Here is a 15,165-nt window from a genome sequence, read left to right as displayed (position 1 = left end):
AAATAGACGTGAAACTGGCTGAAGGAAAAAACACAAAGCTATTTTAATGTACAGAACTGTGCAAAAGTCTTGAGCCAAACCATTTTTATATATGTTGCTGGAAAAATTAGAAATAGGTGCAGTGATTTCTAGATGTTGGCTGCCTTTTGTTCTGTTCTCTATTAAGATGATCCCACACTGCTTCAATAATGTTGAGGTCTGGGCACTGAGGAGGCCTATGGATGTCTCATGGTGTTTCATTGTCTTTTTATCTATCCAGGTATGCTTTTACTGTATTGGCATTGGTGTTTGGGATCATTGTCATGCTGAAATATGACGCTTTTGCAAATTTAGACACTTTCCAGTTTGTATTGCATGGTGGAACACAATCTGACGGCACCTTTCTGAGTTTATCATTCCATTGGTTTTGCCAAGATCTTCAACATCACCGGCTGAAATGCAACCCAAACCATGACAGAGCAAATTGTTGGAATAAAAACACTATTTTTTATCTGCCAAACTGCGTTCTCGTTGGCATTTTTATAGAAATAGGAGGAAAACTGGCAGATAATAACAAAGTGCCTAAAGATACCATGTAAAATTAGCCCTTTGTTAAGTTTTCGGGTATGTGTAGACACACTGGTTCATCCCTTGAGTTAGGTGGTAGTTTTATGCTTGCATGATTCGTAGCTCAGCGTTTTGTGGTTTAACAGACAAAAACCATTACTAAGAAAATAGTCAGAGACAAGGACTGCACTGAAAATGAGTGAAAAAAATTAAAGCAGCATATAAGGGATTAAAGTGTGGCTCAAGACTTTTGTGTAGTATTCTGTTAGTAAAGCCTTCTTTTTCTTCTGTGAAATGTTGTCATGATCCTGGAGTTTTGACCGAACACTTTGGGTTTTGCACTAAATTCTTTATTACTTGATGCTCCTTTGGGCTCTTAGTTTGTTTATTCTGGACGTTTCTCTTCAGTCTGGGGTTTGGGTTTCAGTTAGTGTTTTGCTTTCTTGTCTCTTCTCTAGTCTCATGTGTATTGTGTTTAGTTTTGCTTCCTCTTGTCCCATTGGTTAGATTCTCTTCACCTGCACTTGTATTTCCTACAGTATTATGGACTTACTGTCACAACTAAAATAAATACCAAATTGAGTTAATTCTGCTCTGAGTCTGAATTCGGGTCCTCTTCTAACTCCATCCCACGACAGGTGTCTTCACTGAAAAAAAAGATTTATGCTAGAATGTCTTCCATCTTATTTTACTGTGCTAGCCTGGCAAACTATAACTGAAATGAATGAACAGATAATTCTTGTACTAAAAATGCCTCATGCATCCTCTGGCAACCACGAATGTCTATAGAAAATATTGTTCATCTAGAAATAAGGATGTTTCAACCATTTTTATATCCACTTATCAAACTTGTGGGAGCCTAACCCTGAGGCCATAAGGATGAAACATCCTGGGCACTTTAGAGATGAGTCAAGAATTTTTTTAATAAACGAATCAAAGTATTATATGGTACGATGTGGTGTATAGAAGCCTTATAATAAAACCACATTCCTGACAGCTTGATAACTTCTGCTGTGGTCGTTGGTTCTTGTGTATCTTAAGTCTCATTCATTTCAGTTGTGTAGTGTTTACAAGTGAAGTGATTACCAGGAACTAAATCATAGATTGTTATGAAAACAGGAAGCGTAGGGACAACAACTTTCCCTCAGTGGGACATGAGTGCACTTTGCACTCAAGCACAAGAGACACAGAGATTTTTTTTGTCATAAGTGCAGCAGCGAAGCAATTCAACCACTAGGATAAGTGTGTGTGTGTGTGTGTGTGTGTGTGTGTGTGTGTGTGTGTGTGTGTGTGTGTGTGTGTGTGTGTGTGTGTGTCCTGGACTGCACCGCGGTGATTACATAAACACATAGCTTTGAGGGCTGAAACGACAGATGTCTCCCCTTGGAATATTTCTTTCTCTTATGCAATAACTGTGTTTGTGTGTGCTGTCTCAGGAACACATAAGAAATAGGTCTCTGTTAATAACAGTGTGCCACTGTGTACAAATTAAAAGCGGCACAGGAAGACTACAGTGCACAAGTCCAAAAAAATAATGCCACATACACACGCGAGAGGCAGAAAGGAAGAGTTTGGTGGTTTTTTTATATTTATAAATTGTTAGTCTCCTATTTACTGGAAAAACAACACGGTTACAGAGCTGATCATGCTATTTGTGGCATCCCCCCTTTAAACCCAAGCGCTCCTCTAAATAAAGCTATGACTCATCTCTATATCCTCTAATTTTCCTAACTTTGCAGGCTTTTATCACAAAAAACAGGCATGCTCAATGCAGTGTCCTCTAATCTAACTGAATCGAATTCAGCAGCAGGACAAATTTTCTAATTAATGGGGGTGGTATGTCAGATGCACTCAATCAGCATGCTGTGCAGAATGACATAGACTAACAAAGAGATACAGAGGACAACCGGAAATGTGTGGATGGAATGTGGCACAGCTTTCCAAGTAGCCATGAAGCTCCAAAAACTGAAACCACATATCAACATAAAGTCACAGTTCACCATTCATGCTATCAAATGCTTTCACAGCTGCGGCCTTTAAAGATGACCTACTAGGTTCATTTCCAAGCCCAGACTAGAGGCTTTGCATGATGTACAGCACAAAATATTCCTAATTTATCTTGTTCTGAGCCTCGGTGCAGTCCCACAGTTTCTGGGAGGAAAAAAAACAAGTAATTTTGCTTCCCATGACCCTCCCTGTAAATCAGCTTTCTTCTGAACAGCTTCTCTTCACAAACAGGTTTGACAAGCAGCTAGTTTGAGCTGCTGTGCCTAAAATGAGCCACAGAGATAATCATCATGTTGATCAGAGAATTCATTTGCGGTATGCTTAACATTATGCACCAGAGGTATAACATTCTGGGAAATTTTTCATCTACCTAGGAGTCAAATCGGGAAATTGATGCTACTCTTGAGCTTGTTTTATAACTAAAGCTTGACCCAGAAGTCCATTTGCTTAGTGTTAAGGGCCAGATTTACTAACGTATGCACCAAACACAGTATTGTCTGTATTTACAAAAAGAGCACAGTGAAAAATTACATGTAATCGTTGGGAATGGTTTCTCAATGCCAAAATATAGGGAGGGCAATATTTAAATCAAGTATGTAAACTGATTTACTAACGTTTGTGGCATGCAATTTGCTGCTGATAGTGACAATATGTATTAATGGAAAAAAAATCATCTTTTGTTTTTAAATATGAATTTAACTGCATCTGTGTTTAGCAAACAGTGCAACTTTGGTGACTTACCAGTAAAACCAACCACACCCATGAGCACTGTTTAGGGATGGCACACATTAAATGCTATTTTGTCCTGTTTAGTAAATCTGACTCTAACACTGGGAAAGGGTAAATGGCAAAATTTGCTCAATCAAGAATCTAGAAAATCATCCCTGAAGTTCACTGATCAGCTCACTCAGGTTCTGCTGGCTACAGAAAAACTTCACAACTGGGAAGCTAATTACTGAGAGCATATCTTCTCACCTTTACACAGAGACTTCCTGGTCTTTATGCAGATATAAGAACCTTCTTCTAATCTAGCACTTGGTGTGAAAGCAAATGCAACACAGTATCCTTAATGCTACATTTTAAAAAAGGTAAAACAGAAAAGTTTATTTGTTCATACTTTTCATAGATCCTCTGGCCCCTCATAAACACCTTGGCTTCATTATCCAGCGGGAATGTGCCGTCATCCTTCCGGAAGCGGTAAAACAGCTTCATGTCTTTGAAGTCCCAGTGCTCGTCACACACTGAACGCAAAAAGAGGCAAAGAAAGTTAGATTAAAGGGCTAATCTGCAAAAACACTGCCACATTTTTGTTTACTCTCCCAACCAGCCGAGATGTGGTTTACATATTTGTCTGTCCAAACTCAGTTACTAGCTTAAACTTCATTTTTGGCAGACAGAAATGAGTATGTCAGAGGGATATCTCAGGCTGAGCAGTTTGGAGACAAACGGCCAAGATTCAGATAGCCTGGAAATGTACAAAGGAGGGATCGTGGATGGAGGAGTAGTAATAAAAATGAATGCTCTGCCTTCCAGTAATACTGTCTATGTCATGGCGGTGGGTCTGTGACCCAGCATTTTGAGCTTATTTTGTATGTCTGATTTCTTATGATGTATTAGAGTAATGGTAAGTTCTGGTGTTATTATTAGTATGCCTTAATTAGGTTTCGTTTAGCTAAAGTTTTTTCCATGCTCTGTTTCCTGTGTAAGTCTCTCCTCCTCTATGTATGATTTTAGTTATGTCTGTGCCTCGTTCCTCTTATCTGTTCCCATGTTCCTCTCCTTGCGTATAATAGTTAGTTTTGCTTCCCCTGTGGCGTCATGTTCATGTGTCAGCTATGTTCTCCATGTGTTTCCGCTTCCCTCATTACCCTTCTGTGTATTTAAGTCCTTTATCATCCTTTGTTCAGTGTCAGTTTGCCTGTTGAGTTCTTGTCATGTTTTCAGGTTTTTTCATGTTCATGTTTTTATCATGTTCAAGGTTTTGTTGTCTGTCACCTGAACCTTTGCCTAAGTGTGCATCTACCTTTTGTTTAGTACCTTTTCCCAGCCACAAACAAATGGCTCGCTTTTTGTTTAATTATAGTTTCATTCCAAGTGTCTGCATTTGGGTCCTCTTCCTCCCTCCACACAGGCTGCCATTACAAACGGTGACATGTAAAATGCATACATGTAGCACGTATACATGTAGCATGTATAATGTCAAATGAATTGGTCCTAGCACAAAACCCTGTGGAACTCCATTGTTATTATTAACCTCCATTATTAACCTTAGTGTGTGAAGCTCCATTTACATTAACAAATTGGAGTCTATTACATATTGCTGTATAGTATCTATTCTATTTTATCTTACCCTATCCTATTGTGTTTTTCTTAACTTTTACTGCTCTTAAACTTGTACTTACTGCCGTGACCAAAAGATTTCCCACATGTGGCACTAATAACGCTTATCTTATCTTATCTTGTGATTCAAACTGCAGCACAATACCTTGTAATACTTGTGGCATGCTCTAGTCACTGTAATAAATTATTGTGGTCATAAGTGTAGTACACTGCAATGAGGTTAAGCAGGACAACCACAGAGGTCATACAACTACTCTTTAAAGAACTTCTGAGACAAAATAAAGGTTGGTGATTGGCCTATAATTAGCTAAGACAGCTGGGTCAAGTTACTCAAGACTCTAAATAAATGTTGGTAGTATTTCAAGTAGCTTTACGTAATGATACATGTTGTCGATGAAACAGCTAGTCATGAAGAAAAGAGGACGATCACAGAAGATCCATGTAGGTATTGAAGGAGGTCATGCAGAGAGATGATGTGACAGAAGAGGATGCTAGGAATAGTGTGAAATGGAGGAAGATGATCCACAAAAGGTGAACAGCCGAAAGAAGACCAAAGGTTCTTGCTACCAGTTCAGCAGCCGACCATGTCTGAATGATGTCCGTCATCATTTGGTGACTTATGATCAGCACTTATAACTTTCTAAGTTATACATTATAATATCATAGTGGCTCTTACCTTTTTTAATTTTCAAGTTACGTTTTTCAAACATTTGCGTCCAATTTTTCCATAATAAGTATTTGGTGTATTTTATTTTTAGGCATGTTAACCTTCATTGGACAAGATGGTACAGAGAGTAGGAGAGTTTGAGGGGAAATGGTCTGGGTCAGACTTGAATCCAGGCCCCTGTGACATGGATTTTAGCCTCGAGTATATCACAGCTAGCTATAGCACCACCCAGCCCATAAATTCCTGAGTTATGGCCAATGAGGTCACAGTGACTTGGCCCTTTGACTTCTGAATTCTAATCAGCTCATCATTGAGTCCAAGATAACGTACTTGGCAAATGTAATGGAATTCCTTCCCTTTCTGTGATACTGCAGTAACACGGTGACACTAAGGAACCCGATCATCAAAACCAGTTCCGATCATGAAGTCTGTAAATTTCTGCAGAATTTGCAGACATTTAAAAGAAACTGCTTTAACGAGAACCCCCAAACAATGCCTAAATAACAACATGGACAATTGTTGACAAAGAGCCACTACAGGAAGCGGCTGTTAGAGAGTGACTGAGAGAACCCAAAGCCTATAATGCAGGCAAACGCTGTCTTCATGCAAAGAAACACAGATGCACACAGAGAAACAAAAGCTGTCCTGATGTTTTCTTTCAGACTGTATAGAAGCGTTACAGGATCACAGACTGGGTTTTGACATTCGGTCATTAATCTATAGCCTAGTTTCTATACGTTGGCTCTGTCTAAGTAATAACTTAAGAGGAAAAAGGCCTCTGTCAGTGGTCAAATGTGAAGCAGGTATGAGACGCTCCACTGGAGCCAAATTGGCCAGGAGACCCAGAGAATCATCCATTAAGAGGGACCGCTTGTTCCCAGAAAATGTCAGGAAGAAAACAGAGGGTGAGAGAGGGACCCTTGCTGTTATAGAAAATGGAAAATCCACTCTCACACGCATACACTTTCTCACAGAAACAAAGCTCTACCGTGGTGAATGATGCTCTGGTCTAAAAGTTTCTGCACAATCTTGATGGCCGTGTCTCGATCTGAAGCTTCCTTGTGTTCGATCAGCCAATCAATGAGCTCCTTAGCTACAAAGCAGTTCGGGTAAGTCCGGAGGTGGTGCCTCCGGTCCTTGATCACCTTCGCCTCATGGAGCCGCAGCCTGTAAACAAGTAGCAGAGGGGAAGAAAATCTGACTTCAGCACAAGTCCTTAGAAATTACACCAGAAATTGGGTTTTTTGTTGTTGTTGTTGTTTGTTTTGCACCTGAAAGGGTGCATTGATTTTGTAACATATAAAGAGACTGTAATAACAGTGAGGAGAGACCAGAGCAGCATGGTGTATCATTTTACACTCATTTTGCTCATATTGTTCTAAAACAAACAGCTAAGCACTGTTGCTGACTACATGTCCTGATTTGGTTATCGATGTGAGGGTATCACAATTGAAATTTAAAGTGGAATGAAAACACAGCAAATGCATATTTTTGGTTTGAGATGAAACACAGCATTCAAACACTATCTGCAGGGATTTATAAGGTTGACTGCATGATCACATGATGAACCTCTCAAGCCAAACTTAATTTCCATCATGGGCCAGATACCGCCCACTTTGATCTTGAGATCAAACCAGTGAAACTCCTCCTTATGCCAGTGTAAAAACATTTAAATAAACATTTAAACCCTGAGATCTCTTGATATAAGAAATCAAAGTGTTAGTTCAACAGTACATCTCGGTTTTCTGCATGATAAGCTTTGGTAACCCATTCCCACACTGTCCTGCATACATAAAATCTAAAGTTTCAAGTTTCTTGTTTTTAAAATGTGAGCGCACTATAAAAAAAAGCAAATGTGGACATTTCTATAGTGAAAAATAAGAACTTCTCTGTCATTTAATTGTTTGTTTAATAACTTTTCTGTAGCTGGGAAGACTTATTAGTAAAACCTATGAAAATACAGTTAAAAAGTTAAAAATCAATGCACTTGTTCACATTTTTGAAAGCTATTGAGTGGGCTGGATTGAAGTCTTTGCTGGGCTCATTCTGGGCCCCGGGCTTTATGTTTGGCACCCCTGGTGTAGATCCTTCATGTGCTGGCTTCACAGTGACCTCTAGCTGAACCTAGGTATTGTGAAACAGTCCACCAGTCTTAGCCAAGCTTCCTCCAGCTAGCTAGTTCCACTTCATGCTGAGTCTGTATGCAGCTGGCTAGCATCACGCCGGATTAGCTATGACAGCATTAGTCCAAGCCGACCCAACTCTACTGCCAAGACTCACGATGGGCAAACAAGCTCCTCTGAAAAACTTGGAGACTTTGCATCCATGCAATCCTGACATCATCCTCTCTGTGTATTTAGCTCCGGTCTAATCCTCACATAAATTCAACTCGAGAGGAAGCAGAAAGCAAAGTCGTTTCATTTCTTTAACTTGTGCTGAATCACACAGTAACAGGGAGAAGCTTTTCTCAAAGAGTCTTTGCCTACTGGCATGCTGAGTCCCAGGCTGGAAGCATTCATGAACACTTAATAACCATCAGACTCAGCCACAGTGCAACACATTATCTATTCACAGCTATGAACTGGTCACAAGACTTACTACAACAGCTGCATGTGCCTGTTCTTCCATATAGCTGCTTCTCTGTCTGTTTTTAAGCCATCTGCCTGAAACAGATCTGTTCTGTGATACAAGGAGTCAACACGATAGAGCACAAACAAGTGATAACATATTTTAAAACAGTCTGCTGTTATCAGTAACGGAAACTGTGTCATTCATGTTCCATGAGCTTGACTCATGATAAAGTGAGCTAACAAAGGTGTGGGCACTGCTTGCTCTCATCAGCAAAGTGTAATCTTATACTTATGAATGCTGCGGTTCTCAGACTGAAAGGGAATGTGACGTTTTTAAATCTCTCATTGCGTTTGGTATGAGCAAACACTCCAGGACAAAGCTAAAAAAACAAAGGAATTGCAGCCAAACACAAAAGGAGAAAGTCAGACATTAAACTGTCCCGTGTGTAAGAGTGTTTCCAGGATTTTTTTTTTTAAATAGGATGCAGCGAAGGGAAACCGAGAAGGACCATGGGTCATGTTTAATCAGAAAACTCACATTAATAATATGAAACAAAACAAATTACAAATATTCACAAGCTACAGTGCTGTCCAAAGGTTTTGGCATCCCTTATCTCCTTATATTTTGCTTCCAAGGAGCCAGACCTAATTGTATTTTTTTAATTGGTCTTGAGCAATAGTTCTCCAGGCTTTCTGAAGGTCTTTCAAAATTTTTCTTTTGACATTGGTTGCTTTGTTACCCTCATTTTCACTTTAGTCCTTGTATCGGAGGAATTTTTTTTTTGTCTGTGAAGCTACTTAACACTGACCTTTGAGTCATTCGAGTATAAAACAAATACTGTACATAAGAGAAAACTTAGCCAAGAATGAATTTTAATTGTATTTTAGGCACTGTGTATTACCAGCCAGTTTTTCTTGCATTTCTTTAGTTAAATATATGAAAAATGCCAAAGATAAAATTGTGCTTGTGCACCAACAAGGTGTTATTAGCTGAAGACTTTGCAGCATGGTGTGGAAAACTGGGCAAGTGGTGATCCTAAAAAACCACTCTTAAAGTCATGTCCTTAAGAAATAAGAAAATAGAGAACATATAGAGAAATCAGGGGTGGCCCGAGACCTTTGCACAGCACTGATTCGTGATTTTTGGCTGCCCTGTACTATAACTATACGGTGGCCACAAGATTTAACAGTGAGGTAATGAAACCGGGTTGAAACAGTGACTATGTTTTCATTTCGCTGAGTGTTAGAAATAAAGGACAGTGCCTGACACAATTTTTCCGACTTTCTATAGCCACACTAGCCACTGAAGGAGACTGCACTTACCCACTGCACCTCATTAATCTAAATGTTAACGTCAGCATTCCTAAATGCTCACAAAGGCAATTTAACATGCTGATTGCAAGCATAAATAATGTTTACTATATTCACTGAAGGTCATTTTTTATATGCATACATACATACAAAAAAGCAGCCAAGAACAGTTTTGGTTTCTATTCATGCACTATCCATAGTATGGGAAACGCTGACCTGGCGATGGCAACAGATAAAATTAAATTTATTCCTCAGTGTTTGTCCATCCAAAAAGCAGCCATCAAGCTTGATGTGGCACCAAAATCTATATGTGTACCAAATTCATTTTATTTTATTATATTCAATTTTTTTTGCAATCCATCAAACAGTTGAACTGTTCAAGCGTGAAGCAAGGCAGTGACAAAAAGACATCTTTGAAACTGTCAGGAATTAAGATTTAGGCCAGAGAGCAAGTCTTACAAGCCACAACCTTGAGTCCTTTCCCCAGAACAGCGGCATCTCAGGAGACCCTGGAACAGCCTCCACAACCAACCTTTCGTTCACTGACACTGACCACAATGCCAGCTGGCAATCTCAGTGTGCAGCAGTGCCAAGGACACTGACACACACACACATGGTGAGCATATAATGATAAACAGGGAAAACTGTTGCAAGCAAACTGTTAATCTCTTTAGGAAGACTGAAGTGATACTGCTTGTGGTTTTTTGGAAAGCAACATACTTCAAAACACAACCACAAAAACATACTTTAGCCACATATTTCCATATAGTTCAGTTGGGGGCTGAAATTCCAGGCATTGATGCCATGCTTTACCAACTGGGCCTCTATTCATTGCTGGGGGTATGAAGTAGTGAATGAACTGCTGGTTATGTAGTCTTTTTTTCTTTTTTCTTTTTTACAGTACAGTGGGTCAAAGGGTACAGCATGTCAACAACACTGCTAGCAGTGTTGGTACAAATCCCTGATAGGATGAATGGGCAGGGCTTGATAATGGTTAGTAAGTTCATCATTCTCTGCGGGGCTCAAAGGGCACTGTATAGATGGAGCACCAGAAATGAATGCTGCAAAGCAGGATCCTGCAGATTCTGGACATTAAAGTGATATAGTAACGTGAAAATGCGTTACATAGTGGAGATGAGGAGCAACAGCGTGCACGAGGAAGGTTATGCATGTGCGAATGTCTTTGTTTGGTTGTGCATGGTGCAGTGGGGCAAAAAAACAAAACAAAAACAGGCTGCTGTACCCGTTTGCATGGAGAGGGAGCCACGTGATTGCATGGTTATTAACCTGCTGTCAAATATCTCCCAAAACCCGCTTCCCTTATTTACTGTCATGGCCTTTTACATGTACCCAAAACATGCTGACATGAGCATGCATAGTAACTTAAAAACTGCTAGGAATTCCTTGCTATTAAAGCTGTCAAATCACACGAAAGGTACCACAAACTTTGCCAAAAACAAGGTAGGACGCTACACCCTGTGAATTCTACGAGAACTTGGAGCTGAACCGACCGACATACCTGAGCTGTTCCCCGGTGACAAGCACCTCGGCCAGACGCTCCAGCTCGGCAGCCTTCTTCTGCATGGTGTTCCCGATGCCGTCCATCTCTCTACTGAAACAAGAAGCAAAGGGCAGGGGGGGTTGTGTTTCTATGCATCCAAATGTGCATCACTGCTTTTTAGGTGACAAACGCATAAAGAATCACCGGATTGGACAAAGGCGTGGAGAAGATCCGTGCGCTGATGACAAACAATGCACTGACACCTCGGTTTCTGCTTACCCTTCAAGCACCATGGAGAGCGGTGAGGGTAGGCTCGCAGGTATTCCTTGGATGAAAGCGAAGAAAGGAATTATTCCATCCCGGGAAACACGAGCAACAATGCCGGGAGTGAGACGCAAAAACAATCCAGGCAGCGCCTCAGTGCGCCTGCAGCTTCATCAGCAGTTCTCCACTTTCAGTTCCCTGGATTGGAAAAAAAAACCCAAACAAGAAAATCTACTCTTACAGATCAGTGCATGCATGCATGCCCCCTCCTCCTCGTAGTCTCCTTGAACCCCTGCGTTTAATCTTTGAATTCAGCGCTAGTGACAGCAGCTCTCTCTCTCTCTCTCTCTTTCTCTCCCTCCGTGCGGTGCTCGGTTTGTTTGTCCCCGCGTGCGACCAACCACACGAGCTGACTGCACGTTTTCTGCACGGAGCAGCCGGAGCCCATCCACAAAGCCCCCGCATTGGGAGGACTCTGCTGACGTCACTGGGGGAGTTCACCGAAGGGGCGGGATTGCAGAGATGTATGTATGTGTGAGCGTGTGCAGGTGTGCGTGCGCTCGCTTCTGGAAAGAATGAGGTAGGATAGGTGGGACATGAGGGGGTAATTTTAGCTACAAATTCGGGTTGTACACCTTTCTTCTTTGCACGTGTTCGTGTATTTTCTAGAGGAAAAAAAGGCATTCTGTCATTTACAACTGTAAAAGCAACTGTAACACCTGTGATTTACACAAACTAAATTAGTAACAATTTGGAGCTTAATAATAAGATTTGTTTGTATTTATTCCACAAAATGGGACGTCTCCACCTCCTTTACCTGTTAAATGTATATGCTATAGTGTACAAAAGAGGGGGGAAAGACACAGAAGGAGATTATGTAACATCCTATAAAGCAATTCAGTGCAGACAAAGAATGCCAACTGCAATTTCTATTCAAATAAAGTGTGTCAGTGTAGCCTACTTGTAGCTAAAAAGGCCTCAGGAAAAACTCTCACAGGCAACAGGAATCCAATCATAAGCTACCAAAACATCCTCCTATGACATGTGAGCAGGGTGTAGCTCAACCTACGAAGCAGCAGCACACAAATTCCTGTGGACATGCACACTGCCTTACATGTGTTGCTCAATGTATAAAATAACAACATATGTCGAAACTTGTCGAGGAACTGGAAGATTAGTTCCAACTCAAAAACAAAGTATTCTGTGTTACTGTACATTTATGAAGCTGTAAATGAAGCTGTAGCTAATTGGACATTTTAAAAGATGTTGTTGTGTGGTGGACCAAAATCTGATGGCCCTGCTTTCATAATTCCATCAATTCTGACAAGATCTCCACCACCACAAATGTAGCCCCAAAGCATGACAGAAGCCTCCACTGTGTTATACAGATGGCTGTAAACACTCACTGCTGTACAGCTCTCCTGGCTCCTCAGTAAACACCAATAATACAAACCAAAAATGTAAAATTTGGATTAATCACTCTGTCAGACCTGTTGCCACTGATTTTCAGTCCAGTCCTTGTGCAATTTGGCATACCTCGGCTATTTCTCCCTGTTCCTTCAGTCCAGCCTTCTGGGATTTCCTTACCTGGATGATTGAGCATGCACCAAGACAAAAGAGAAACGTGGCGAAATTGAACAATAGACAAGAACTTCTGGGTTATGGTGTAATATGGCATAACCCACAATGAACCGATCACTTCTATGGTCTATAATAAACTGAAATTACATTAAATATGCAGTGTACTAGAGTCAGGGTAGAGCATCTTTCTTCCTGCCCTCCACTCAGTCAGAGTCTTGGTGGCTGTGGCCTGGCAGCACCAACTGCTGCCAACACTGTTTACATGTGATGGTATTATTCTTCCTTGCGTACCACTTCATTTTTGCCACTGTTCTTCTCCCCCTGCCCTTTTCTCTTATGATAATGCTGGGCGGTGTAAAGCACATCCATGAACCCATCACAGGTTGGTGAGGTACAAGAGAATGGGAGGAGGCAGGAAAGGGCAGGCAGCTGGGTAGGTTTCTTTCAGAGGTAACAAGGAAATGGAACCACTTGGGAGCTTAATCTGTTTCAGTTGGGCCATCCCTGCAGAACAAAGGCAGAACAACCACACAACTGAAATACTTTTGTAATAGCCTCCTTCTCTCTTGATAAGGTAAATAATCTATCAAGTTCTCGACTGCTTTCATTTAATTGTTTAAGATAAGAGATAAGATAAGATAAGATAGAACTTTATTAATCCCTCGGGTGGGTTCCTCTGGGAAATTCGATTTCCAAAAAAGCACAGCACCGACAGAAGTTACAGAGTTACAGAATATTATATATATATATATATATATACACACACACACACACACACATACACACACATATATAAATACAGAGACAAATATAAATAAAATATACAAAGGGGATAAATAGAATAAATAGGAATAAAAATAAAAATACAAGTGAATTGCACATTTCAAGTATTGAGTCTATTGCACTGTTGACTATTTACATAAGTATTGCACAAGGTATTGCACAGTGAGGTGAAGAGGCACTACAGCTTAGTTGTTCCCCCCTCCTTTGTCCTCCTGTTTCCCCTCCCTCTCCCCTCCAGAGAGGAGTTAAACAGTTTGATGGCGTGTGGGACAAATTACTTAACTATTTCTGTGTGGGTGTATGCGGCAGGTCGGGGTTCTTATCACCAACAAAAGCTGTAAACTTAAAATACAGGGTTAAGTAAAAAATGTAGGCCCCCATATTCTTCTTCATATTTTCCAAAGCCATCCAGTGGGCCGATTGAGACCCCCAGGCCTTATGTTTGTCACCACTAATAATAATTTTGCACCCAATGCTTTATATGAGCTAGTAGCCCCCCACTCAGCCAGAGTCATGGCAGCTGTGGCTTGGCAGTACCAAATGCCAAATTACTGCTGGTGTGTGGTAGAGTCCCCCTCTGCTGACACTGTTTACACGTGATTTTATTAGTCTTCCTTACATAACTGTCACTATATTTCTCCTTCTGTCTTTTCCTCTTATAATAGTGCTGGGTGGTGTAAGGCACATCCACCAGCCAAGCAGCTGCAGGTGGGTGAGGAACCATAGGAACCCTTCATACTCAAGGCAGGGATTTTTTTTCGTAGGGTCTTCCAGATTTCTGGCATCCTTGCAGAGTGGATCAGAGGGACAACAAAAGTGTTGCAGCTCCTCTCTCCATCCTATGCCTCAGTCAACTGCTTGAGCATGACTTCCTCACCGTCCTCATCTCTGCTTTGGTGATGTAGCTTGTCACATCTGCTTCTGTAGGGCACATGTGACTTGTTTCCTTGCTTCTGTGGGCTTAGCTGCCCTGAGTCATTGCAGGTCGCTGTCATGCCACAAAAAGATGTAGCTGGTGACTTGGGCCATGAAACCAGAGTAGAGAGCGTGGGAATCAGTTGGGCATCCAGTAGCAAATCTCCTAGTAACATTTGTTACCCAAGCAGCTGTATACCGGGGCTCACCTGCCAGCTTCCTCACAATCTTCTTGGCGAAGTCCATTTTGATAGCCTGTCCAAACAGGGATGTGATGGAGGCCTTCACTTTATCCAGCCTGCTGAGGACATCTTGGGCATATACCTGCATCAGTCAATGATATTTAGGTCCTGCAGGCAGTGAGAAACTGAATTTGCTTCTCAAGCCAGCTTTTAGCATGCTCTTCCTCCAGTTGCTTTTTTTTGGCTGCTTCTGTTTCCCAACCTACGCTGATGCATGAAGAACACAACCTGGATGTCACATCCCAGCTTGTACAGTATGTCAGAAGACATGGGAAGTGGAATTGCGATGGCCAACATCTAGCTGGGAAATGATGGTGTGGCTCCAGCTGATAATCTTTTGTTTGCAGCTCCTACAGGCAAGATATTCTGAAGCCAAGTAATAAGAGTTGCCGATATCAACTATGAGCTTGATCTACTAATGTAGTCCAGCAGATATAA

General features: G+C 41.1%; 1 protein-coding gene across 3 annotated transcripts in view; it reads right to left on the bottom strand.

Annotated features, from left to right (window-relative positions):
- The window catches only part of deptor (DEP domain containing MTOR-interacting protein), a 35,435-nt gene extending 23,795 nt beyond the window's left edge, over positions 1-11,640 (bottom strand). For 2 of the 3 annotated variants that reach the window (XM_026183580.2, XM_080307777.1), the window contains exons 1-4: positions 11,222-11,640; positions 10,961-11,053; positions 6,549-6,727; positions 3,671-3,794 (exon numbers count right to left, since the gene is read on the bottom strand). In XM_026183580.2, coding sequence (XP_026039365.2) covers positions 3,671-3,794; positions 6,549-6,727; positions 10,961-11,053; positions 11,222-11,235 — 410 coding nt within the window. In that variant the 5' untranslated portion in view covers positions 11,236-11,640. The remainder of the gene's footprint in view (positions 1-3,670; positions 3,795-6,548; positions 6,728-10,960; positions 11,054-11,221) is intronic. The other variant, XM_080307776.1, reaches the window with a different exon arrangement.
- Positions 11,641-15,165: the final 3,525 nt, after the last annotated feature.

Source organism: Astatotilapia calliptera, chromosome 11, assembly GCF_964374335.1.
Source record: "Astatotilapia calliptera chromosome 11, fAstCal68.1, whole genome shotgun sequence".
Classification (NCBI taxonomy): domain Eukaryota; kingdom Metazoa; phylum Chordata; class Actinopteri; order Cichliformes; family Cichlidae; genus Astatotilapia; species Astatotilapia calliptera.
The sequence above is the reverse complement of the archived record's forward strand: the minus strand, read 5'-3'. Positions and strand labels throughout refer to the sequence as shown.